Source organism: Zingiber officinale, chromosome 3A (assembly GCF_018446385.1).
Source record: "Zingiber officinale cultivar Zhangliang chromosome 3A, Zo_v1.1, whole genome shotgun sequence".
In the NCBI taxonomy this organism is placed as follows: Eukaryota; Viridiplantae; Streptophyta; class Magnoliopsida; order Zingiberales; family Zingiberaceae; genus Zingiber; species Zingiber officinale.
Window position 1 is genome coordinate 163,630,708 of NC_055990.1, and position 27,320 is coordinate 163,658,027.

Here is a 27,320-nt window from a genome sequence, read left to right on the forward strand (position 1 = left end):
TTAAAGTAATATTATTTGGATGTGATAATTAACACGCTGCCCTAATAAGTTTTACAGGTGTTAATGGGTTGTAAGTAAAACAAATTTTGCCCTAGGGGAGTCCGTCCCATCAACTAAAAAACAAATTGTTGCCCTAAAAAAAGTAAAATTATTCCAAGAGGCAGCAGCGGACAGCGCGGTCAGCATCCCAATTTGGATGCGTCTCCTCGGCCGGCTTCCTTATCTGCCCCGTTTCTTAACGCCGAAGAGATCGACTCGGAGCCAACGGTTTATATTGACCTACTTCATCCGGCGACCATTACCATGAGCAGGTCATTCCCCTTCACCCTCCTTGCCCTTCTTTCCCTTCTCATAGTATTCGTCTTCTCATCTCTTCCTCTACTGACCTCCGCCATGGCTGAGCCGACCACGAAGCACCCGGAACCGGAGGAGGCCACTGTCCAAATTGTCTACGTGCAAAAGCCAGAGACAGAGGAGCCCGAGGCCTTCCACATCCAAACCCTTGCCGCAGTCCTCGGCAGGTCGGTCGATCCGCTCGCTAGGGTTATAGTTGCCCTTTTTTTGCTACGGAAATCTGATTTTTCATGGTTTGTATTTGAAGATTAGGTTTCTTTTTGATAAAGATCTAATTTCGTTCCTCTTGCAGTGAGGATGCCGCCAAGGAATCGCTGATCTACCATTACACGCATGCGGCGAGTGGATTCTCTGCGAAGCTGACCAAGTCGCAGGTCGAGGAATTGTCGAGTGAGTTCCTTTGCCTAGATTATTTGTTTTTCCGTTGACTACATTTCAAGGCGAATTGATCGGTTTTTCTTGGGTGCGAAATCTTTCTAAGGTCTCTCTTCACCATGTATTCACGTACGATACCTTGCCTTGACACAGGATAGATATCTCGAGTCTAAACTTTAGAAATTGACTTTTAGGCCTTGAAACTGAATTTTTCACTACCTAATTGTCCACTTTGGCCCTGAATTCAAATTGCTTATCTAGCAGGAATTGTTTTTTGAGTTATTTTGCCTAGATTATCTTTTGTCTGTTAGCTACATTACATGAAGAATTATAGGTTTTGTCTTATTATCTCGGTGCAAGATTTATTTTAATATGTCTTTCTTCAAACATATTTATATCTTTTGCCTTGCCACAGTATGCCATTCGGTTGTAATTTTTTGCTGGCCATCTCAGATGTCAACTTCTCTAAATTTGACTTTTACGCCTTGAGACTGGGTTTTTCTTACCTGTTTGTCCACTTTGGCCCTGAATTCAAATTGCTTAATTGGCAGGTTCACTGACCGACTAATTCTACTAAATCATACAATCTAATTTGCTGTTGTATGTGTTGTACATAGTATCCTTTCTGTAGTTTTTGTTCTTTATAACAATTTATGTATGCCTTGTCTTCTACCTTTCCTGTGCTATGATTTTCAATCATTTAGACTGCTCTATTCTCAGTTGCTTCAAAGTCATCAATGATCTGAAATTAGAAGGAAAATGTAATTCTTTACCTAAATTGAAAGGGTAATCTTTTCTCTATTATATTTCTTTTTTTCTTCTTGTTTTTAAAAGGTTAAGTTTGGAACAATTTGTTGTGACATTGAACTAAAAATCTTACTAGTTATCGATCCATATATTAGATTAGAAGGTAAAATTTGCTAGTAAATTCAAATAGGCATCACAAAAGCAATCAGAAAACATTAAAGGCAGGACTGACTATGCGTGGCCTCTTTTCAGACCGCACCACTTGATAAATTTCCAGATTATAAACATCTGTAAGCTGATAGGATGATGCCACAACGCTCCTGAATAAGTTGTGTTCAATTGTTTAACTGATCCCATCCAATTAAAATTTAGGTGCATCTGCAAAAAAATTTTAAACTGACTGAATTATTTTGAACCCTAAACCAATCAGGAATATATTGGTTTTGACACAATTATTATCATAATTATGCAGTATTGATTAGTTACCATTTGTTTCTACGAAACTATAAAAATCAAAAAGGATGTTTCCTTTTCTTCATTCTGGTTATTTTGTATTTAAACCAACGAAATAAAAGCAAACAGGAATTGCATTTACAGTCGTACGACTCCTACCTAAGTCAAAAGCACTTTTAGTTGGGCTCAGTTTCTTCTTTCCTTTTTTTTTCTTTACGTATTTTTATTTTTTCAACGTCAGCGTCTGTTCATTATGCAAGGTAATGAGTCGTATTGTTTCCCAGATTGTTAAGCTGTCGTGTACTCAGCACCTGTGTTAACCTGAGACAAATAACACATTGACAGCTAGTCTGTCCACTTATCAAGTTTCCAATATTTTACTAATTTTTCACTCCGTTAAACGGAATTGTGCAGAGCAACCGGGCGTTCTTCAGGTTGTGCCAAGTAGAACCGTCAGCCTCATGGGGGGAACCCAGCCCCACTGCCACCGCTGCTAGACACACGGCTCAGGGGAGTGCGAAGCTCTAATAAACGAAGAAACAGTTAATGCACAAGAGATTTGAGTGTTATATGTAAATCTAATAATGCCATCCTCACCACGACAACAGATGTACTGCTATGCTATGATAACTGATTGCGTAATATTAATCTTGTTTATTGGCAATGCTAAACTTGTGCATATTTGTTGAGTACGGTTACTTTCTCATGGTTGCATGCTTCACATTTCCTGACATTGTTTTTGAGCAATGCTAATGCTTTTGGTAAAGCCTCAGTTGCCATATTGTTTCAGAAGGGAACTGCCCGCATATTTGTAGCTTTGTATGATTCTAATTGTGCTTTTTTCCATGTTTTTTATAATTGACTTCTTGAATTATGGGGATTCGCATTTATATACTTATCATTGAGCTTCATTATCTTTGTATGACAGTCGGTCAGTCGCAAATTACAGTTTGATTTCTCTTTTCCAAATTTAAAATTTGTTCCTGCAATATCATATATTTTGATGTACTCCTTGTTTTTAAGAAAAAATAAATTCGTTACGTGCAACGATACTATTAGAGTAAAAGATAATAATATTTATCCTAAACAGTCTAGAATAATAACTCTTGATTAGATATAAATAGATAAATTTAAATAGATTATGTTAAGATTTTATCAAGTTATTTGAAGACATCCAAGAAATCTGAGCCGTTGGGCCCACGACCTTTGCAAATCGTTTTGGGTTGGGAAAAACAAATTCTAATAATTAAGTCTAAAGTGGAAACTCAAGCTCACGAAATCAAAACTTTAAAATTTAATCATTTTCTATATATTATTAATTTTTTTTTACTGACTATCTAAATTATATTTCTATTATTTATTTATCAATTTTGAAAATAAAAACAAACAAAAAAATCCTCGACACTGTAGGGATACGATCAGAATTTCACTCTATGGCCGCAATCATGCGACGTGACGCAGGTATTAAATTTATTCTCATCTTAATATTTTAATAACTCTTATGCTTTGTTTAAGCATTTAATATTTTTTCTGTGCGATTTGATTGCAATTACATAACCAGCCAATCTCAAAATATTATTTTAGATGGTTACGTGATCAATGACTCATTAAGCTTGATATAATTTTATTATTTGACTTTATTATATTTTTTTTATTTATTTATCATGCAATATTTAATTAAAGTTGATTAACAGTCATTGATACTTGGTATTTGGGTTTGATAAAGTCTCCGGAGCTACGATATTGCGTTAAGATATTCAGATTGTCATCCAGATATTCATGATTCAAACCTCAATTATAATATATTTATAGAAAATTTTTCTTTAAATAGGAGGCGTAACCAAAAAGATGCTGAGCTTCTGGACTGGCCACCGGATGCGCTTCTCGATTTACCCTGATGGATGGTGAGAAACTTCCGTGAGGTCGGGCCAGTCACCCCAGAAATAGTTAATGAGGTTTACTAGGATTATAATTTTGTCCCTCGGGCTATGGTGCTAAAGTAGGATATCCAGGTTGTCACCCAGGTACCCGCGGTTCGAACTCCAGTTACGATGTATTTACAAGATTTTTTTTTCCAAATGGGTAGCGTAATCAAAGGAGACTTCTGGGCTGACCACCGCGTGTGCTTCTCGATTTACCTTTGTGGTCGATGAAAAACTTTCATGGGATCAAACCGATCAGCTCAACGATAATCAATAAGGTTATATGTGATTATTATTTGTTTGTGGTTTGATAAAATTATCATGTTAGATTTTGTCAATATCTTGTTGTATGATAAACAATAGGTTCACTAAAATTAAAAAGGAAAGAAATAGATTTCCCTATAAGTAATAAAGGCTAGGGATAATTAACAATTAACTAATTTTGTTAATTATTTAATGTGGGAAAATGGCATGTATTCTACGTGTTGCTGCACCAGCGGTGATTAATTAGTGGGATAAATTATCTGGCTGCAAATCATTACCATTCAATGGAAATTCCACTTTACTAATAATCTCAAGTAAAGTTGATAAAACAATAAATTAAACCTGTAAATTCAACTAGAAAGGGCCCTTCAGACATTCTCCATTGCCTTTCCCTCATTCCCTGTTTGATTCATGGATATGGGATAGGGCCAAGCTGTTCATACAATAATTTGATGTGATTGCATGTGGACCTTCTAACATACTGAATTATTTGTATTTCTAGCCTCTCTTTGTTTTTCAAATCTAAACGAAGCACATGTAATTCTTCATCAGTTTTTAAAATTTAGAAACTAAGTTGACCTCACCAATAGCTAACTACCACATTAACCTCTGAAAGTTGGCAGAAAACCAGCTCTTCTTTGTCGTATTGACTGGTTGAGAGGTTTCAGAAGAAGATCATTGCTCTTCCACTTGCAGGATTCAAAACATTAAGGAGATTGTTGGAATGTTGCTATTCTGGCTCGTGAACAGATATTCCACTCGACAGAGATGACTTTGGATGCAATGATTGATGAGACTTCTGAGGAGATAACGTTCGTTAGCTATTAACCAGTCACCAAATGGCAGCCGGACTTATCAATTTGCAATGTTTGTCTGCAATTCAGGATCAATGTTAAACGGAGACAAGTTTCAAATTGAAACCAGGATGATGAAGTGAGGAAGAGGATGAAGTAAGGGACCAATCGATAAGCTTGCAATCGTTAGTAAATAGCTATTTCACATTTTTCCCATCTGAAGAATGACAAAATTAGTCCATCTGTAAGCGTTAACCAAGCAATTCGTAGAACAGAGAAAGGTTGGATTTTTCTGACCATGGAAAACGGGAAAGAGATGACCTTTGGCACGCAAGTGAACGAATCTTTCAATTTCAAAATTTTCAAGCAATTAAAGCTGATTTTTTTATTCACTTTTGCGCGTTGAATTCCTATTTTATGAACAAATTGGAAGGAGATGATGGCGTATCGAACACTTCCCCGTCGCTGCCGCCGGCTGTCCTTCTTCGCATGCTGTTTATTCCTCCAGTGCTCTTTGCTATTAACCGGTTCCTTCACTGAACATGGCGGCGGACGACGCGTTGGCGTTTCTCTCAAGTCGTATTCGGTCGCGACGCACGTTAACGTAGAAAGACGAGTAGGTGTACCAGCGACTACTTTTCTGGGTTCTAGATATATTCCTTTTGTGGTGACCGAACCAGAGACAGGGTCAGCCAGAGAGTGCCGTAAGAGAGAGGGAGAGATACGGAGACAGAAAGGCCTATGGACGAGGAGCTTGAGTTGGAACACGATATGGATGGATTGAACAGGTTCATGACGCCGGAGATGGATCGCAGGTGAGAAGCCGAACGGGGGAGGGCCAGCTCTTCGTACTGCTCAAAAGGCGCGTTTCATCTGCTCGTAAGCGGTTTTCTTCTCTCTTTTAGTGGGAAAGGTGATTTCGTGGGTTCTTCTTGTTGAAACTTCAACTTTTGATGATTAATCGTTAGATGTGGGAATTTTCGACTCGGGTTTGTGCTGTATCATGGAAAACTTGGAGATTTGGTATCACACTCGTTTTCTCAGCAGATATTCTGTCGATGTTAATCTGTTTATTAGTTCTCTCTCGACTTGTATATGGTGAATTCTGTACGATTGATTCTCTATTATTTCCTTCAAGATTTGTTTCAGTCTAGAACATTGTTTTCGTCCATATATATGTGTAACAAATAAGATCAATTGTGTTTCTTATCGATGACCTTTAGATTGATAAATGCCCTTTACTTTTCCTTCAATTCTGTAAAAATGATAAAATCTTTGATGAATCTGTTCTATTTCTCATTTACTTCTGTGGAGAAATTTCTGTTTTTCTCCCTCGTCTGTGTCTTGTTACTTTGCTCTTGCTAAGCAATTAATTGGTTTCATTTTCTGGGGCTCTTCAGTGTTGCTGAGCAACCCGACGCAGGGCATGGCTCCAAATGGTCCTTCAAGTGTTTGACAATTGAACCACAACTTTACTTTCTTGGAAGATGGATCTTAAGCTGAGAAAACCCCCAGAATCATCATCACTATCTTCCTCCTCGAGAAACCTCAAGCCAGACATGCCGTTCGTCCAATTTGATTCTGCAAGTTTGGACCATGGCGTTCCACGGGATCAATCCTTCTCTGAAGTGTTTCCACAGTTTGTCAACCAATCTCGTGGTGTTTATGTTCCAGAGACAGTGACAAAAAACGATCTGGTCATCGATTGGAACCCTAGACTTATGCTGATCAATCTCTCATTCCTCGAACAAAAGATACACCAAGTGCAGGACGTTGTGCGTTCGATAATCAGTCAGGAAGGTCATGCGTTTGATAGAGGTAATGAGTTGGCAGTGCAACAACAGCTTGTCACAGCAGATCTAACTTACATTATAATTCAGTTGATCTCTACGGCTGGCACTCTTCTTCCCAACATTAAAAATGCACTTCTTTCGACTGATCCTGCTGTCGATCGGCCGGATAGTGGCATGGGCATGAACACTAACCTGTCCTCAGGAGGTGGTCAGAAACTGAATGAGATCTTGCCTCAAGAGGTTGCTAAATCTTGCGAGTATGATGAGTTGATAAAAGACTTTAATGCTTGTGTTGGTGAAGGAGGTGAGCTGATCAAAGGCTTGAATCATGCTGGAGATGAATTATCAGAGTCTATGCCGATCGACGACCATGATGTGAAGGACTATGATGATGTTATGGACGGAGAGAACCTTCCCCCTGGTTCATATGAGGTACTGCAACTGGAGAAAGAGGAGATTTTGGCACCACATACCCATTTCTGTATGATATGTGGAAAGGGGTTCAAGAGGGATGCAAACCTGAGGATGCATATGAGAGGGCACGGTGACGAGTACAAGACTCCAGCTGCTCTCGCTAAGCCAAGCAAGGAGGCAAGTTCAGTACCATCAATAATCAGGAGATATTCATGTCCTTTTGTTGGTTGTAAGAGGAACAAGGAGCACAAGAAGTTCCAGCCTCTCAAGACTATCCTCTGCGTGAAGAACCACTACAAGAGAAGCCACTGCGACAAGAGTTACACCTGCAGTCGATGCAAAACTAAGAAATTTTCTGTCATTGCGGACCTGAAAACACATGAGAAGCACTGTGGCAGAGACAAGTGGAACTGCTCTTGTGGCACTACTTTTTCAAGGAAGGATAAATTGTTTGGGCATGTTGCTCTCTTCCAAGGTCACACACCTACCATTCCCATAGACGATGCAAAAGTCTCAGGAACACCAGATACAGCTCAGAGCAGCGAAGCAACAAATGGAATGGTGGGGAATGTGGGCTTCAATTTTTCTGGGAACAGCCCGAATGATGGTCAGAGCCTCGATATAAAAAGTGCTGCTTATAGCCAGGGTTACTTCTCACCCATGAATTTTGACGCATGCAACTTCAGTGGTCTTGACGAATTCCCTCGTTCAGTATATGAAGTTTCTGAAAGCCCTTTCTCCTTCCTTTCGACTGGTTCTTGCAGCTTCATGCAAAGAAATGGAGAAAATTAGTTCCAGTTGGGACGGACAGATGAATGATATAGAACGAAGCCTCTATATATCTAGTTTGATAAGCTGTTATGATGTATGGTTGAAGTGGATTGCTCAGTATCAGCATGTAGGGTGGATGGTGAAAAGGGTTACCCTATTTGATGTACTGATCCTTTGTGGCTGGAACTTTGAACTTTGAACTTTGATTTTATTACATAGGTTTTACACCCTATCACTAGGTCTGAAGACTCTTCACGTCAACTATGATTTTATTACATAGGTTTTACACCTTGACACTAGGTCTGAAGAGTGAAGACTCGTCACGTTAAGAATCTCTATCTCCTTAAAAAGACAAATGCTGTCATTTTCTTTGTCCTCACTATTTTCTATCATCAAAGTTTTTAATCATTGTAATGCAACTAGGTAGACTTTTGACCTCCATTTACTCAACAAAACTACCCCTGGTAGAAGACAGATTCTTGAATCAAACTTAAACATTAGATGGAGATGCAAAAGAGCCGACAAAAACGTGAAATGTGATTCAGCCCAACACAAATGATGAAGATGGAAAAAAAAACACCAAAAACGTGAATCAGATGGTAGAACGATAGTGTTGATGTATATGTTTATTAGAGAAAGCATCTAGCCACTACAACTGCTAATTGCCTACTTGCATTGTTGTCACATTATTGCAGGGTGTAGAAAATAATCAAATCTTTACTTGTAAAGAGTCAATCAAATAATAGGTGGGAAAAAAAATCAATTTGATTGAGAATAATTTATTTTTTGGTAGAATAGTTACTCAATATACAACTAAAAAAACCTCTGTAACTCTCTTTTCTTTTTTCAGAAGCGATATCTCATACTTACAAATTACAGCTCATAAGCTCAATGACTATAATTATTTGCACTTGGCTCTGTATGTAAAGATAATTATCTGCAATAAAGGAAAATTAAATTATCTTATGGGAGACTTCTCAATCCACATCAAGTGATGTATCATACAAGATCTAGCTGGCCGAGAATTCAATCATGCTTTCCTGACAAATTAATTCCATGCGACTTAACATTAATCATCGTTGATCCTGTCCGAAAGCTGAATCAACGGACGCTGGGCACGTGGCGCTATCCGAGTCGCTGGTGTAGATCTCCGATTGGTCGTACGAAGCTTCGGCGAACCTGCACAGAAGTCGTGCCGGGATGAGGTTCCCGGCGGCGACCCTCCGACGCTCAAGTCAGGCAAGCGAATAATGAAGAAGTGGCTCCCAAAGTTGTAGAACGCGTACCTTCGGCGAAGTATAAGGCTCTTTATATAGAGCAGTGAAAGAGCTCACGCACACATACCGAGGCAAACACGTGTTCTTAGCCCATACCTCGGTATGTGTTTGTCAAAGAGCTTACCTGACACCATACTACTACAGTCCAAGCACGCTCTCGATGGGACAGCAGAACACCTCGTCGCCAGATTAGGAGTATGGCCTAGTCATAGGACTTGACAGCTGTCATAAGATATAAATAGTCCTTCTTTTCCTACCCCATGACGAGGTGTCCGTCCGGCCGGCTGGACGGGGCGTCCGGCCGGACATCATCATCTTACACCCGGCCGGACGGCACTCACATCCCGTCCGGCTCTTCGCATGCCTCGGTATGCTGGGGAGATCCTCGGTAAGGTGCTGTGGGGACTGCTAGCAGTATGTCACCTTGTCCTCGACCTTCCGCTCGGCCCTTTGCTACTGTTCAATCGAGCGCCGGAACCCCGACTTCTGTCGGGGTGTCTTTTGCCATCGGTTATTCTCCGGTCGGCCGACCGGGAGGTCGGCCCATCCTTCTCCGGTCGGCCACCTGGCCCTTTGACTTCCACGTGGCATTGACCCATCAGAGTGGGGGTCCCCTGTTCTAACCGCCGGATCAATCGTTATCTCTGATTTAAGATAGCGAAGGAAGTATAGGATGCAACCCAGAATATGTATTCTGATTTAGGCAATACTTATCAAAAAATTGAAACAAGGTTCAAATTTTGTAACACTGATCTATTTTTTGAAATAATCTTTAACGTCTTTGGAAAGAACTTGATCTATTTTTTGAAGAAGATTCAATGTGAACTGACTGTAGTGTTAAAATTTGCAACAATATTTAAAAGAAGCATGCATTTGATTGTTTGGCTGGTCTTAATCGTAATTTGGATAAGATATGTGGCCGTATTGTTGCATGTAACTCATTCTCATCTCCTAAAGAAGCCTTAGCAAAAGTCCAATAGGAAGAAGCCCATGATATGGTTATGTTTACTGATGAGATTATTCCACCACAATCTATTATAGCAGACATTCCAACGATGGTTTCCAAAAAAAAAAAAACTCTACATCAAATCAGCATCAAAACAATATTGGTTTGCACCTAAAATGGCTTTGATACTAGCTTTACTCAAACATATGGGATTGACTACATAGAGCTTTTTGCTCTTGTTGTCAAATTTATTACTTTCAAAATTCTTCTATCTTTGACAGCGAATCTAGACAGCTTGAAGAAGAAGATATCTTTCTCAATGGAGAGGAGAGCTTGAAGAAGAAGATTCTATGAATCAACCTCCATGATTTGAAGAAAATTTGGGTGACAAGTAGTATGCAAGCTCAACAAATCTCTCTATGATTTAAAAGTCACCTCGTGCCTGGTTTCGTCAATTCTCTAAGGTAATCAAGAACTATAGATATATTTAGAGACAAGCAGATCATACACTATTTGTGAAACACTTTGACAGAGGAAAAATCACCAATCTTATAGTGTATGTTGAATGATGTGGTGGATAGGGGAGCCTACATGTAGTAGGGTTATGTCAGAAGTCAAGTCAACTGGTCAAAAGTCAAACAAAGGTGGAGGTTAAAGTGGTCCACCAGACCCCTTGACTTGGTCAGCAACTTCCTACTCAGTCAACCGACTCTACTCCTCCGACTTGGTCAACATATCCTAACTTAAACATTGGAGTGGTCATGTCGAGTCTAACATCGACACTCATTCTAATCTCTTGCTAAGTGTTTGTAGGGACTCTGTGAGTCCCCTTTTACTATCGTGTCATCTGCAACCTTCTCCACGATAGTTGCTTTTCATTGACTCACCCGACAACGATCTCAGCCATAAATAAATTGATGTCATTTGTGGGAAATTGCTAGATCTGAGACTTTGAGATGGTGGAACACTAGAGAATTATTGAGGATCCCAACTCCTCATATGACATAGCTTACAGTGAGATTACCACCATGTCCTAAGAAAATTTCTAAATGCTAATTGATCAAGCGATGTAGTGGATTCTGCAAAAAAACTCCCTTTAGCGAATCCAACTCCTGAAAAAGTACTCATTGCCTCGATCGAGGTACCGCTTATCCCCAGTTAAGTATCTATGGGTGGTCTAGCGGGTCCTCCCATGATGCCTTCATCAAGCAACGGGGCAAGACTATGATCTCACTAGAAGAATAGTTGATGGATCGATGGCGGGAGAGAAGCCTCCTCAAAATCGGGAAAAAAAAATACAAAGAGCCCTTTAAAAGCGAATTATTCAAAATGACCATTTCACAACAAGTTAATATTAGATCATAATATTTATTAGACTAAAATTTTCCTTATTAATCGATCAATTGACCGTGTCCTTAAACACATTATAAATTGTATCCCTTGCATATGGACAAAACATAATAATAAGTTTATTATTTGCATCTTTCCTCTTGTTCAATTACTTTAGTATGGTATCATAGTTATATTTTCTTTAGACAAATATCCAGTACACAGTGTCCAAAGACGGATGACGAGATCCAAGAGATGTCAAATGTTCCTTATGTCAGTGCAGTTGGTTGTCTGATGCATGTCATGATTTACATGAGACCAGATTTGACGCAAGCAGTTAGTATGATAAGCAAGTTTCTCTCAAATCCTAGTCGACCACATTGGAATGCAGTGAAGTGGATTGTCAGATACTTGAGAAATACAATTGATTATAACATCATGTTCAATAGACAACCGGAAGATCCTTCAGTTGCTGGGTACGTAGATGTGGACTATGCGGGAGATTTAGATAACAGGAGGTCAACTACAGGATACGTGTTCACTGTGGTAGGAGGATCTATTTGTTAGAAATCTATAATACAATCTATTGTTACATTGTCTACTATGGAGTCAGAGTACATGGCAGCAGCTGAAGTAGCAAAGGAAGCTTTATGGCTTACAGGATTGATCAAAGAACTGAGTATTCAGCAAGATGGAGTCAAGTTGTATAGGATAGTCAGAGTGCTATCTATTTGGCGAAAAATCAAGTGTATCATGCGAGAACCAAGCACATTGATGTGACATTTCACAAGATCAGAGAGTTGATTGCTTCCGGAAAAATTCAACTTGAGAAGGTTCACACTACAGACAATACTGCAGACATGCTAACAAAGCCAGTGACCGTAGAGAAGTTCAAGCATTGCTTGAACTTAATCCATATCTCTAGATGCTAGAGGAAGGAAACTCAGATCCAGAGATCCAGGTGGAATTCTGTTTAGATACTCGTGTTCTTCGAAGGGATGAATATTCACCAAGGTGGATATTGTTGATGGGTGACTCATATTTGGATGAAGGTCAATGAGATGGATGTCATGGAAGAAAAATCTTTTAAGATTTTTCATAATAAAATTCTGTTACGATTTTATATAACAGAATTCTGTTACGATTTTTCATTACAGAATTCCATTGTGATTTTTCATAACAAAATTCTGTTACGATTTTATCGGGTATGGGGTTTATGTATTATTTATAGGGATCATTGTAAACCTAGTACAATACAATCATAAGAATCATGTAATGTGATTCACTTGTGTAGAGAGAATTCTAATAAAGCTTTAGTTATTTTTGTGGAGTAGACACGTCGTTGAACCACAGTAACTCTTCTTTCTCTTCTTCTTCTCCTTCCTCGTGTTTGCTCTCCTTTTGTGCGTCTTTATCTTGTTGCTCCACGCGATCTCTTTCTCTCTTCCTTTTCTTAGTTATAGAAATTTACACCATGATTATTGTTGCTTGCATATACCAACAAGATGAATTTATATTTCATAACATGTTACTTTTGATGAGTCTCTATTCCCTTTTTCAGTAGTTTCTTCGATCTCTCCTTCAGATATAGGTGGCACTTTCTTGATGCCACCTAATATTGTCATAAGTGTTGGCATCCTAGGTCCTACTCCAGAGCTCTCTAATAATTCTCATAACCCATCAGAATCTCCTCAAGTTGTTAATCCAATTTCTGAAGCTTCACCAGTCGAAGATAATACAAGTTCATCATCAAAATCACCATGTCAGTCTGCTTCCTCGTCGCTATCAACAAGTGATTCAGATAATAATCCTCTTAGTCACATTGTAAAATACTGAAAATTAGCGAATAATGATAAGGGATTTTTTCGAAATTTTTAGAAATTTTTCGAGAATTTTTCGGAGCTCATATGGACGAGTTTACGGGGATAAAATAGGGCCCGGGGAAAAGCCTGTTTAGGCTACCTTGTTTTAGTGAGGAAAAATTTTATTTTCCTTTTTCCTATTTCTTTTTCTTATTTTTTTTCTTTTCCCTCTGCTACCCGTTTCCTTCTTCCTGTTTCCCCCGCGAGTCGTGCCCTATTCACGCCGATTCCTCCTTTCCCTCTTCCTCTTAGCCGCTGCCCTAGCGCCGGCGCCGCCTCTTCTTTTCTCCTCTGCCCGACGCCGACGACGCCAGGGAACAGTGAGCCGGCGGCAAAGCATCTTTCTCTCCCTCTTCCTTTCTTCTTCCCTGTCTTCGCCACTGGGATCGGGACGCGACGCCACTGCCGCTGCCCTCTCCGGCCACTCCTTTCGTGTGCCCTAGATTCACCACCGGCCACAGGAACCTCGGAGCCGATCGCTCCTCTTCTCGCCGACACTCAAGTTGTCGCGTGCCCTAGCCTCTCCACCGTCGCATACTTTCCTTTCCTTTCTTCCCCTCTGCCCTAGCCTCCAGGTCGTGCCCTAGTTCCTGGTTGCTGCCCCTCTTCAGAGCCGCCGGCCATAGAGCCCGACGCCAACAGTAGTGCATCCGGCAGAAGGGTTGAAGGTGAAGGCTTAAGGTTTGTGTTTTCAAATTTGGTACTCTGGTTCTTGTCATGCTGTGAGCAATACTTGGGTTGGGTGGAAGGCTATGCTAACTACGGATTATGGTTTCTAATTATAGATTCATTGCGACGATGGTGTATTTTGTTTCAGCGGCTGACCTTATTCCGACAAGAACCACCTGTTGTGGACCAACAGAAGAGACTTTGGTGTTGAGGTAAGGAATAGAGTTTTGATTTTTGTTATAGATCATGATGTAATCTAGATTATGTGATTACGTTGTTGTGAGGGATTATAATTGTTGCAAGTTCTAATTTGTATGAACTAGTTATGAAATGATTGAGGAGTTGATGATCCAATTAAGGTTTAAAATTGGATTTGGATTTAGGTTAGCTTCTCGGGAATTTGATTTATCTAATTAAGAAATATGTAATTAGCTAAATCTGTATATCGTGTTGTTACAGGACTGTGATTTGAGACGGGCGTCTCGACATCGGATTAGTTCGATTCGATCTATATCGGAGGCGGGTACCTCTTGACTTATCTTTATGATATTGTCTATTGGATATGCATAGTATTTTATAGCTGCAAGCAATGATCATGTTTGCATTGGTATGTCACGGTTTGATACTCATAGCATGATCTGTTGGCCATTTGGTATGTATCCATGTTTACGTTTCAGGATTATTGCCATGAGTACCTTGGTTCCTAGAGTAAGTGGCATACCATACCTACTGAGGTTCGGACTAGGTTCTGGATTTTATTTTTCTGGCATGTGTATCTAGATTATCTGATACCTAGGTTTTTATACCATACCTGACGTGTGTACCTCTATTTGTATATCATATATGATTCGTGTGCCTAGACCTTGATTCTTGGATCTGTGTATATTGTTGGTACACATGCTATGGAAGAGGGATATGTTTAGGATCTAGGTTGTTATACCTTAGAGGACTTGTATACCCTAGATCCGTGGATTTAACCTACTGATACTGTGGTACCCATATTATATATATATATATTTTTCTATGCTGATCAGGATATACCATACTTGTTATGTTCGGGACATATGTTTTGATATTCTATCTGACCTGGGTACCCTAGATTTTTGGTATGTGACCATCGCTTTTACAGTACCCATTTTGTATATATGGATATGGTTATGTTGATCCGTTTTTATTATGCATAGTGACATGCATCATGATTGCATGCTGTGCGATTGTCGGCTCCACTATGGTTGAGCCCATCGCCAGTTACATGTACTGCACACACCCCCACTCATGGTGTAGTGGCATATCAGGCAGGTGTGTGGCGGTTCTGCTGTTTGGCTCCGTTGGTCATATGACCCAGCGTGGTAGCCGGCAGTCAGTTCCGCTCTGTTTGGCTCCGCTGGCATTTAGTGTAGCAGCGTAGTAGCCGGCAGACGGTGGACTCTGTTTCGCTCCGTTGGTCAGGTGACTCAGCGTGGTAGCTGGCAGAGATACCTCCCCGTCATCGTGTTCCGAGAGTTGAGAGCATTGAGCTCCCCCATTTATGATTTGGGGTCACAGGACAGGAGTACTCCGACAGCATCCCGTCCACTCGGTCACTCATCAGGAGCAGTGACGACAGAGTGCACGGTTGTCATAGTCCTACCCACTCGGTCTCGCCATTTGTGTGTGAGAGGACTGACTGGCATCAGGGGTGACCAGGACGCATCATTAGCATCATATGCATTGATGTATTTATATTATTGTGATTGTGTTTGCTGCATTTGGTTGTTGCATTTTGGTTGGATGCATACCTTTGACCTGCATACAGGATTATTGACACTTTCGGTTTGACGACCCCTTTTGTCTGGATAGGAGTTCCTGGTGAGTACAGCTTCCTCAGTTACCTTTCAGTTTTGCATATTCCCTATATATGATTAGGAAGCTGTATTCCATGTTTGTTGCTGTTAGATATATCTTACTACTCATGTCCATTGGTATTCGCTGAGTTGTTGAACTCACCCCCGTTGACACTATCTTTTTCAGGTACCAGGTTATTTATGGTGTCGCTTGGAGCATCCTGTCTGCTGGTCCCTACGTCACATCAGAAGACTTATCGGTTTCACGTATGTTTTGCTTGTTTTATGTATCAGTTTGTTTAGCTCTGTACTCTGGTTTTATTTTTGGAGTGTTGATGTTGTTATGTGATATTTTGTATTTGTTGTTGGTTGTGTAAGCCTAGCCGGCTAGCAGTTTTTGTGCTTTGGTTAGTATTGGGTTTCTGTCATTTTCATTGTGTTGGTTTTGTTCCAGCCGTGTGGGCTGATGATATATATATAACTGCGTGGTTGTGTGTATATTCCAGCCGCCTGTGGCTGATGTATATTATGTCTGTAGAAATGATTCAGATTATCACCGGTACAGGGGAGGTGCTGCCGAAATTTCTTCGGACAAAGACTCCTCTGGGGCGTGACACACATGCTTCCCTTAAGTGATATATATGCTTGATGTCCATTGATGACAACTCAACATCCCCTTCCACGAGCTCTAATGGTCTCTTCAAAATCTATTAAACCAACTTGTTTTACACAAGCAAATAAGGATCTAAATTGGCGTAGTGCAATTGCTACATAATTTGATGCACTTCTTCACAATGGAATATGAAGTCTAGTTCCGCGCACTCCATCCATGAATGTTGTGGACTCTAAATGAGTGTTTCATCTTAAGCATTGAGCTGATAGTTCTCTTAAATAACACAAAGCTCGACTTATAGTCAAAAGATTTAATCAACAATCAAATATTGACTTTAATGACATTTTTAGTCCAGTCATCAAAATTACATGTGTCAAATTATTATTATCGATAGCTAATTACATGGATCAATAGGGAGGGGCGCCTCCTCATAATCGGAATAAAGGCAAGGAGCCTTTGTCCACTGAGGAGAAGAATTCTCAATGCACACTGATCCGGCGGTAAGAATGGGGGGCCCACCTTCTGAAGGGTCCCAACCTAAGGACGGATGGAGGGCTGGCCAAGCGGGTAATGATCCGAGCGGAGCTAGAGATAACTCATCCATGGGCTTGGGTTTCCGACGCCAAGGCAGGAAGATCGAAGGGCCGAGCGGAAGTCCGCTCGGCTGGGACCGAAGGGCCGATCGGGTGGTCCGTTCGGCCAGGATAGGGGCGAGGGTACAAAGGTGGCCGAGCGGCCTATGCGCTCGGCTCAGGTTATGGGATATCAGCAGAAGCATGTCTGATGATTAGGCCGTACACAATATCACACGATGGAGGATCTTGCCGTCACATCATGGGAAGGTTGATACAGTAGCAGTATGGCCTCATGGACGTCTTCCTGACAGATCCATATCTGGGCATGGCCCTTCTGACAGACCCATACCTGGGCATGGTCAAAGGCAGGTGGTTGCTTTGACTGGCGCGCCCAGGCTTCTTCGAGAGGTCTATATAAGGCCTCAATTTCTTCATCAGAGGGATGAATGAAAGAAAAAAGTCTTCATCTTGAGGCCACCTATTCTTGATTCCTCGCCTAACTTGAGCGTCAGAGGGCCGTCGCCGGGACACCCCTCCCGGCTCGGTTTTGCTGCAGGTTCGCCGGAGCGCTCGAGGATTCAGCAGGGAGCGCCACGTGCCCAGTGTCCGTTGACTCCTGGTTCGGACAGGATCACACACCATTCTTGAGTTATATCTTGGATGATAAACTACCCCTAACTTTTGGGCACTTCAGCTCGGAGAAAATATCGGGTCAGTTGATCCTGAGAATCATCTGGATCGGTTTAAGAACGTTGTCTTGCTACATTTATATACAAATGATGTCAAGTACAAAGTCTTTTTAACAACTCTTTCTAGCTCTCCTTAGAGATGGTTTAACTGATTACCATCCTCATCTATCCAAACCTTCGCCGACTTCAAGGCTGCATTCCTGCATCACTTCGCCAACAATAAGTGCTATCATAAGGCACATCTCAATTTGTTCACTTTGAAACATAAACTAAAGAAAGCTTGAGAGAATATATAGCGGTAAACACTTATTCCAAGGCCTGAGTTACTCTATTTGATGTACTGATTGGTTTGTGTCATGTAATCTATAGATGTGATCTTCTTGACCATGCATCAAAATTTATAAGTTTTTTTCTATTTGATGCTCTTTGTTCTCTCGATACAATATCTTAAAACCCTTTTCTCAGTTCCTAGATCTCTAACGTATGAGGTTTATTATTTTAACAGAAAACTTAAGTGAATGTCATCATGGTTTCATTATGTACAGAAGTAAACAGGAGACCATGGGAATGACCAACTGCCTTGGCTTTCTGGAGAAGATCATTGTAGAGCCGCATTCTGCTATTGTCTCTGGTTGTAGTATTAGTGATCAATGTATCTAGTGATAGATGTATTTATTTTAGCAGTTCTAAATAATAACTCTAAGGTCGTCCGTTGCTTTGTACTTTGATTTTATTACACAAAGATTTTACATCCAATCATTAGGTCTGAAGACTCTTCACGTCAACGAAATATAATTTTCATTTGAGAACCTCTATCTCATTTAATCATCAAAGAAAACTTTGTAAATAATTTTAATCATTGTAATGCAATTGGGTAAGCCTTTGACCTCCCTTTACCCAATAAAATTTCTCCTAGCAGCAGAAGACAGTTTCTTGAATCAAAATTCAACATCGGATGGAGATGTAAAAGAGCTAACAAAAATATGAAATACAATGATGTGGTGGATAGGGAAGCCTATATGTGACAGGTCAGGTCAGAAGTCAAGTCAACTAGTCAAATGCCAAGCAAAGGTAAAGGTTAAAGGGGTCCACCTGGCTCCTCCGACTTGGTTAGCAACTTTCTAGTCGGTCAACTGACTCCTCCTACTAGGTCACCCAACTCTATCATCTTGGTCACTCGACTCCTTCGATTTGGTCAACATGCTCCTTTAGGTCCACCAAATTCCTTCTACTCGCTCACCCAACTCCATTAGCTCAATCACTCAACTCTTCGACTTGGTCAACAGGTTCCTTTAGGTCCACTAGACTCCTCATACTTGGTTGCCCATCTCCATCAGCTCAGTCATCTGACTCCTCTGACTTGATCAGCAGACTCTTTCAGCTCAATCACCCTCGATTGGGACCTACATCCTACATAATGTTAATTCGTTTCTCACGGAAGGTGTAGGCAACATAGTCATTTCTTCCGGAATACATGGGCAACATAACTATTTCTCCCGTAATCTATGGGCAATGTAAGTGTTCATCTCGGAACACATGGAGAACATAAAGGCATAGTTACACCTCTTTAATTGGTCGTCTGCTTCCACGGGCGCATGTACACGCACACATACATTGAAACTCTACTACTGTTCCATTATTTTTCATCTTTCTCCTACCCCTGTCCTAACATAAGTGTTGGAGTGGTCATGTCGAGTCTAACCTTGATGCAAATTCCAACCTCTTGCTAAGTGTTTATAGGAACTTTGTAAGCCCCCTTAGCCATCGTGTCATCTGCAACCTTCTCTATGACAATTGCTTTTTGCTACCTCACCCGACAGTGATCTTAGGTAAGAATAAATTGATGTTGTTTGTAAAAAATCGCCAGAACTGAGACCTTAAGGGGGTGGAACCCTAGAGAATTGTTGAGAATCCTAACTCCTCATATGACACGGCTCGGGGTGAACTATCACAATGTCCCGAGAAGATTTCCAAATGCTAATTGATCAAGTGGTGCAGTAGGTTCTGCAAAGACTCCCTTTAGCGAATCTGACTCCTGAAAAAGAACCCACTACTTTGACCGAGGTGTCGTCTATCCCCAGTTGAGTGTCAATGGGTCTGGCGGGCCCTCCCCGTGCTTTCTTCACTAAGCAACAAAGTAAGACCATGATCCCATTGGAAGAATAGTTAAATGGATTGATAGGTGGGGGTGCCTCCTCAGAATCGGAATAAAGGCAAGGAGCCCTTGTCCACTGAGGAGAAGAATTCTCAATGCATGTCATTCTTGAATTATATCTGAAAGCGCTGGAATTCCGTTATATTTCAATTTTCCTGTACAAAAATTATACAACTACAGAACTTTTCCTAGCAACCCGCATGTTCGATCAGACATGTGTTTGATCAATCAAACAAATTCTTGACGGATCAAAGCACATCTTGATCGAAGTACAAGATCGTCGGCCTCTTGTGTTGGTATTCAAAATCGATACAAAGAAAACTAAACTAATTACGCAGCGAAATCAAAGAACAAGTTGTACCTTTCCTTTGTAGCTAAAGACCTCTTGATTTTCTGTTATATTCCTCTCCTCTTCTTGGACGTCGTGTGAGCGACGATCTACCAAGATAACAAACACCCTTCTTCTCTTCTTTGTTTTCAAATTGCCGACCACCAAAAGGAGGCTCTAGGATGGGCGTCCTCTCCTCTTCTTCCTCTCCTCCAAGCCGCCGGCCCTAAGGTGGAGTTGGAAGAGATTTGTGCCACCGGCCCTAAGGTGGAGAAGGAGAACCTTGTGCCGCCGGCCTTAAGGTGGAGAAGGAGAACCTTGTGCCGCCGGCCTTAAGGTGGAGAAGGAGAACCTTGTGTCGCCAGTCCTAAGCAAGAGAGAAGGAGAACCTTGTGCCATCGACCCTAAGAAAAAGAGTTATGGAAAACTTATGTTTAGGGGGTGCCACCTCCCCTTTTTATAACCCTTGCCACCGGCCCTAGGAAGGTAGAGAAAAACTAAACTAAAATCAAGTTGTGGATGGGTGGATGCGATGCTTTATATAGAGACTCCTGATGGGCTTGGGCTTCCTGTGTTCGGCCCAAACACTCAACTCAAGTCCATCAATAATAACTCATACCACTAAAGGGTTATTATTGAACTACCGCACCAATCTCATATTACAATATGGGCTCCTTCTTATCATGAGTGTATTAATCTCCCTGTATTTAAGATATCGTATGTCCGTTAATTAAATAAGTTATTGACAACTCAATTAATTAACATTTGATTCTAAGAGTAGTACCACTCAACTTTATTATCATGTCGGACTAAGTCCACCTGCAGGGTTTATATGATAATCCTTATGAGCTCCTCAAGGGGACATCATCAGCCTAAATAATTAGAACACAGATTTCTTCTATAATCAACAACACACCATATAAACAGTACTATCTCCCAACTCATCGGGTCTATTGATTTAATGAATAAATCTCATCCATTGATAAGTTAAAGAAATAAATACTAAGTATACGTGCTAGTTATTATATAGGGATTAAGAGGACGCACATCCATAATAACAGACGTTCTGTTCTTTTATGTAGTCAGTACAAATCAAATAACCTCAAACGGTCTTGCTCAATACACATATAGTGTACTAGTGTAATTTTATAGTCACGACAGACTAATACCAAATTACACTACAACCATTCCAATGGTTTGCCCCAATCCATCTTGATTGTGAGCTACTATTTATAATTTATAAGGAACCGATAACATGATCTTCTGTATGGCATGATACACCATGTTATCTATAATATAAATTAAATGAACAACTTTATTGACATATATATAAATATAAAATACAAACATTTGACCAAAGTGATTCTCATTTCAAAATAATTCAAAACAGATGTTCATACAAAAGTTAGGCTTATAGTATACATCCCAACAATATCTTGGATGAAAAACTACCGTTAACTTTCGGGCACTTCAGCTAGGAGAATATATCGGGTCAGCCAATCCTGAGAATCATTTGGGTCGGTTTAAGAACGTCATCTTGCTACATTAATATATAAATGATGTCAAATACAAAGAGTCTTTTTAACGACTCTTTCTGGCTCTGTTTAGTGATGGTTTAACTGATTACCATCCTCATCTATCTGAACCTTCGCCGACTTCAAGGCTGCATTCCTGTATCACTTCACCAATAATAAGTGTTATCATAAGGCACATCTCAATTTGTTCGCTTTGAAACATACGACTAAAGAAAGCTTGAGAGAGCATATAGTGTTAAACACTTATTCCAAGGTCTGAATTACTCTATTTGATGTACTGATTGGTTTGTGTCATGTAATCTATAGATGTGATCTTCTTGACCATGCGCCAGAACTTATAAGTTTTTTTCTATTTGATGCTCTTTGTTCTCTCGATACAATATCTTAAAACCCTTATCTTATAAGTATTTTTCTATTTGATTCTCTTTGTTCTCTCGATACAATATCTTAAAACCCTTATCTCGATTCCTAAATCTCTAACGTATGAGGTTTATTATTTTAACAAAAAACTTAAGTGAATGTCATCATGATTTCATTATGTACAGAAGTAAACAGGAGACCATGGGAATTGTTGGTGCAATCGACCTAAGTTTGATCAGTGATCATGGTTTTGATGTGTGTGTCAAAGATATTAAGTTAGGCTTTTATATGTATTTGATATGTGTTTGAGTCTTGCAGGACTTGATGAAACACATGAGAAACTTGGTGTGGCCAAGTGATGGAAGCTCATCCAAGGGCTCAGATCCTTGAGTCGGTGAAGGATGGAATAGAAAGACATCCGAGGGACCGCCGAATGAGGAGCAATGGAGTGGAGCCGAGGGAAGCGGACTTCAAGGCAACGTGAAGAATGACACGAAGAAAGGTCGCAGGCTCAAGTGCATCTGAGGGACGAAGGCCGAGGAAGAGGGTTTCAAAGGTGACTCTGAGAGGATGAGTGTGAGTGAATGTAAGGTACCAGTTGACTGGTACTTGGACCAGTCGACTGGTCCAAATTCACAAAGAGCACAGAATGCTTCTATGCTTGTCAGCTACGGGGATCAGTCGACTGGTCTCGGGATCAGTCGACTGGTACATGGCCGTTGGCAGAATCACGGATTCTGCGGAGTACCGTTGGCTGTGTCCAACAGTCACACCAGTCGACTGATGTATGGATCAGTCGACTGGTGTCAGGCTGAGTTGATTTGTTAATCAACTCTCTCCACTTATAAAAGAGGAGCTTTGGGGAATAAAGGAGGTTACTGATTATTGTTGAATCTCTCATTTGTTATTGTCCAAAGCTTCCAAGTTCACTCTTTCTCTCCAAACCTAAGTTCCATCTTGTAAGAGGAAGAGAGCTTTGTGAGAGGTTGTACTTCACCAAGAATGAGTAAGATCTACCCGGAGATTGTCGAGGATTGATCCACCGAAGGATCAAGGGTTCGTCCACCTCAAGGACACACCGTGGAGTAGGAGCAAACAGTCTCCGAACCACGTAAAGGAATCATATTAGCGTTTGTATTCTCTCTTGTTTGCTCTCATTGTTTTAGTTTTCGTATTTCCGCTACGCACTAATCTTTTGTAGAGAAGAAATCAAAGTTGGGGGTGACCTAGCTATCCAACCTCCCCCTTCTAGCCGACCACTAATCTCCTACAAGAATGACCAGCTACCTTAGCTTTCTGGAGAAGATCATTGTAGAGCCGCATTCTACTATTGTCTCTAGTTGTAATATTAGTGATCAATGTATTTAGTGATAGATGTATTTATTTTAACAGTTCTAAATTATAACTCTAATATCATCCGTTGCTTTATCCTTTGATTTTATTACACAAAAATTTTACATCCTATCACTAGTTCTGAAGACTCTTCACGTCAACGAAATATAATTTTCATTTGAGAACCTTTAACTCATTTAATCATCAAAGTAAACTTTATAAATATTTTTAATCATTGTAATGCAATTGGGTAAGCCTTTGACCTCCATTAACCCAACAAAATTTCTCCCAACAGCAGAAGACAATTTCTTGAATTAAAATTCAACATCCGATGGAGATGTAAAAGAGCTAACGAAAATATGAAGATGGAAAAACAGAGCATCAAAAATATGAATGATATTGCTGATGTTTATGTTTATTAGAGATAGCATCTAGCTACTGTAATTACTAATTGCCGGTCTTCTCGGGGTGGTGTGATGGTTAAAGTATGGGATGTTGTCACATGAAGTATTGGGGTCGAAAAATGGCGTGACCGAGCATAACCTCCCCCATGTCTTGGCCATTTGCACTATTGACTAATAGTCACCCATGATTTACCTCTTTCGTGTTAACCTAAGGACAAATTAATAAGAACACTGAGGCTAACGAATGTTTTTATGCCACATGGAATTACTAATTGCCTAATTGATGTGCTTGCATTGTCCTGACATTATTGCAGGACAAAAGCTGCTGCTTCTGCTTTTGTGTCTGTACATCTTGCCAGTGTGTCTTTTACTACTTACTCTTGGTTGCTTAAGACATCATCTGATCTTAAGAAACAAATTAATAGACACAGAAGCATGGCTAACCTGTGTTAGCCATTGCTAATAAACCCATATGTAACTAACCGTTTCTTATTTGCATGCACGACTCTTCGTCTGCAGCACTCTCATCGCAACCTCATCATCTCGTCACTCCTTTATCACTCGCTGTCAGTAACAAGAAGATGCTGTTGCTATGGATTAGTTACAAAACTCTCTCCTCCCACGGGCCGATAGATTTTTTTAGCTAGAAGTTGGTGAAAACAGAAGTAGTTGGTACATGATGGAGCTCGTCCCTTCGGTCCTTCGATCATGTCGCGACTTCAGCAGTCAAAATGGGTTAGTAGCTACTGCAATGCATGCACAACCTGTCAAATTAATGGTATCCTCATGGCAGTAGGATGAATGTGTGCCATGTGCAGTGATTCGCAAACATCACCAGAGAGTGAACCACCTCTCCTGAGTCCTGCCTGTCCCTGTTTCCAGTTTCCATTTTAACCGGCCAGCCTGGTTTGATCAGCAAACCAATGGCTCTCATGGCCCAAGTGAGCTGTCACATATATAACTATTAAATTTGCTAGAGTGAATATTCACTCAGCAATTAGTATCATCACAGTAATTAATGCTTTCAGGAAGTCACTCAGCAAAAGTAGTTTTAGCCAAGAAATTAGAGAGCATGAAGCACTCGTCATCATCTCGTCAGACTTTTATCACTCTGTGTTACTGATGCTTACGTTGATAGATTGGAAGTTACTGCAACATTATGAGAAAACAACACCAGAGATCTTGTTCATCATGCACGAGCCTTATCATTCAACACTGTTGGTCTTCGGACCACCCGGACCTTTCAACAACTCGGTCAACATGTACCAAGTGGCAGTTGCAGACCACAACCTGCTCCCTTCCCTCCTCGTATAAATAAAACTCATTCTCGACTTCTCCTTCTAAATTCCAGCTGCCTCGACACTCTCTCACAGCCATCAGCCATGGGCAGGTCTCCTTGTTGCGAGCAGGCTCACACCAACAAAGGAGCTTGGACCAAGGAAGAGGACGACAGGCTCATCGCCTACATCAAAGCTCATGGCGAAGGCTGCTGGAGATCTCTCCCCAAAGCTGCAGGTGACCTTCCTTCTTATAATCCATAATTGGATATACCATGTATTTGTAAGCTTAATTGCTATATGTTTTGTTTGACTAATTACTAGGCCTTTTGCGATGCGGAAAGAGCTGCCGGCTCCGGTGGATGAACTACCTCCGACCCGACCTCAAGCACGGCAACTTCACCAGCGAAGAGGACGAGATCATCATCAACCTCCATGCCTTGCTCGGAAACAAGTACGTCGTCCTTATCAAGAATTCAATTCTTTGATGATTTGGGGCTAAATTCACACGATCGATATAATTTCGTGGCGTTGGTAGATGGTCGGTGATGGCAGCTAGGCTACCGGGGAGGACTGACAACGAGATCAAGAACCACTGGAACACCCACGTTAAACGCAAGCTCATCGGCCTCGGGCTCGACCCCAAGACGCACCGCCCCTTCAAGACCACCACCACAGTTTCACCGGCGGTGGCAGCGCACGATATTGCCGCTGCTTCGTCCAACGACATCGAGGAGGGGCAGAGCAGCATGACCTCCGGCGAGGTTGGAAACCTCGACCTCGACCTAGACCTCACCATCAGCCTTCGCCTTCCTTCTTCGCCGGAGGAGGCCATCCCATCTCTGCCCGATCGTGATGCCGCCGCCGCCGCCGCCGCCTCGTCTCCGGTGACCATCTGCTTCTGCTACCACCTGGGATTTCGCAGCGGGGAGGCTTGCAGCTGCCGTCCGAGCTCCAGCACGCATTCCCTCGGCTTCTACACTCGCCTGGAAGAAGGGCGAACTTAACCATGATTGATAGTTTTTTTTTTTTCCTCTGGTTAATGAGATTGCAGAGATCAGCTTCATGTAACCATGGACGTAGACCTGTCCACTGCGTTACTTACGCAGCAGAGAACTGTAGAAACAGAGTCGATGGCCACTGTGTTCTGTTCTAAACTTCTACGTACTTGATTCCTCATCTATTAATCATTTGTGAACTTTGGGAGTTACACAAAAATTATAACTCTCTGATTATAATTTTCAGATCCATTCACTTTAATTTGGAGAAAACTAGTTTTTCAACAAAATATAAATTTCAGGGCAAAGTAGGCAGCTCACATTTGCCGATTTGACTTTATATTTCTATGACTATATATTCTTTTCAACGAACTAACTACGTGTATCGGACACTGAAATGGTGGGCTGAAGTAGCAAGATAACTCTAATCGTCCTCGAATCGAGGAGCATATATCTCTATCAAATTTAATTCCTGACTGTTTTTTTTTTCTGTAAATAATTTAGCTGCAATATTAAAATGGTAGCAGTTGGAGGTTGGTAGGATAATGGTGTCAATTCATTCTGCATAAATTCCACAGAATTGCTAAAAAAAATGAGTTACGAATTGATGGATAATTTGAATTGGTTTGGTCAGAGATGTGAGTTGTTAATGAATGATAGCTCTCGCTGTCTAAATCAGCAGATATGTGCAAATTGCGACAGAATTCGGAGTCAAATTTGGCTTTTAATCATCTCTTACTTCACATGAAACTTTCTGATCCCTGATATTTTCCGCTACAAATCAACCAACTAATCGCTCATGGTTCTTAGCAATTATAGAGGGACGAACTATTCAGTCAACTTTTAACGTCTTCAAATAATAAATAGGCCTCGAAATGGCCCATCTTGTTGCTCGTTTACTATCCATACACCTCTAAATATCCTGTATCCATTTACCAAATGCCCCGTCGAATTGAATGCAGAACATGGGATTTGATCCTGTCCGAAAGTTTAAGAGACGAAAAATTAGAGATGTGGTGCTCATGCTAACCTCCTGTACACTCCGCGTGGACCTGCAGCATAGACTACGTCAGTGCCGAGTCAGAGAAAGGGTCCTCGGCGTTGACCCTCTGACGCTCAAGTTAGTCACCGGTGATGAAAAATGAAGCGGAGCAACAAGAAGACTGTAGCACAAATAGTGAATATTGCATACCTCCTCCGATGCTTGGTGATCATATCCGGAATCTGAATTAGATGAAGACCGAATGAGCTATTGCTGGCG

General features: G+C 40.9%; 3 protein-coding genes across 5 annotated transcripts; all 3 read left to right on the forward strand.

Annotated features, from left to right (window-relative positions):
• The first annotated feature begins 164 nt into the window (after nt 1-164).
• On the forward strand, nt 165-2,600 carry LOC122053296 (subtilisin-like protease SBT3.17). Its single transcript, XM_042615291.1, has 3 exons — nt 165-521; nt 647-744; nt 2,344-2,600. Exons 1-3 carry the CDS (start codon nt 304-306, stop codon nt 2,424-2,426), a joined length of 399 nt encoding a protein of 132 aa, XP_042471225.1. The 5' UTR covers nt 165-303; the 3' UTR covers nt 2,427-2,600.
• Nucleotides 2,601-5,463: 2,863 nt separating this feature from the next.
• On the forward strand, nt 5,464-8,101 carry LOC122053298 (zinc finger protein STOP1 homolog). Of its 3 annotated transcripts, none has more exons than XM_042615294.1 (2): nt 5,464-5,822; nt 6,310-8,101. In XM_042615294.1, the coding sequence occupies exon 2, from the start codon at nt 6,397-6,399 to the stop codon at nt 7,906-7,908; it is 1,512 nt and encodes a 503-aa protein (XP_042471228.1). In that variant the 5' UTR covers nt 5,464-5,822; nt 6,310-6,396; the 3' UTR covers nt 7,909-8,101. The 3 variants fall into 3 exon arrangements, with proteins under 3 accessions (XP_042471228.1, XP_042471227.1, XP_042471226.1); XM_042615293.1 differs by having other exon boundaries at nt 5,464-5,771; XM_042615292.1 differs by having other exon boundaries at nt 5,467-5,788.
• A 17,035-nt stretch (nt 8,102-25,136) lies between these two features.
• LOC122054228 (myb-related protein 308-like) lies at nt 25,137-26,321 on the forward strand. The gene is made up of 3 exons (XM_042616039.1): nt 25,137-25,299; nt 25,386-25,515; nt 25,600-26,321. The coding sequence occupies exons 1-3, from the start codon at nt 25,167-25,169 to the stop codon at nt 26,066-26,068; spliced, it is 732 nt and encodes a 243-aa protein (XP_042471973.1). The 5' UTR covers nt 25,137-25,166; the 3' UTR covers nt 26,069-26,321.
• Nucleotides 26,322-27,320: the final 999 nt, after the last annotated feature.

Coding starts and splice junctions, on each gene's coding strand:
- LOC122053296 (XM_042615291.1), top strand. CDS start 304: ATGAGCAGGTCATTCCCCTTCACCCTCCTTGCCCTTCTTTCCCTTCTC. Junction 522..646: donor CTTGCCGCAGTCCTCGGCAG/GTCGGTCGATCC, acceptor TTCCTCTTGCAG/TGAGGATGCCGCCAAGGAAT. Junction 745..2,343: donor GCAGGTCGAGGAATTGTCGA/GTGAGTTCCTTT, acceptor GGAATTGTGCAG/AGCAACCGGGCGTTCTTCAG.
- LOC122053298 (XM_042615294.1), top strand. CDS start 6,397: ATGGATCTTAAGCTGAGAAAACCCCCAGAATCATCATCACTATCTTCC.
- LOC122054228 (XM_042616039.1), top strand. CDS start 25,167: ATGGGCAGGTCTCCTTGTTGCGAGCAGGCTCACACCAACAAAGGAGCT. Junction 25,300..25,385: donor ATCTCTCCCCAAAGCTGCAG/GTGACCTTCCTT, acceptor ACTAATTACTAG/GCCTTTTGCGATGCGGAAAG. Junction 25,516..25,599: donor CATGCCTTGCTCGGAAACAA/GTACGTCGTCCT, acceptor TGGCGTTGGTAG/ATGGTCGGTGATGGCAGCTA.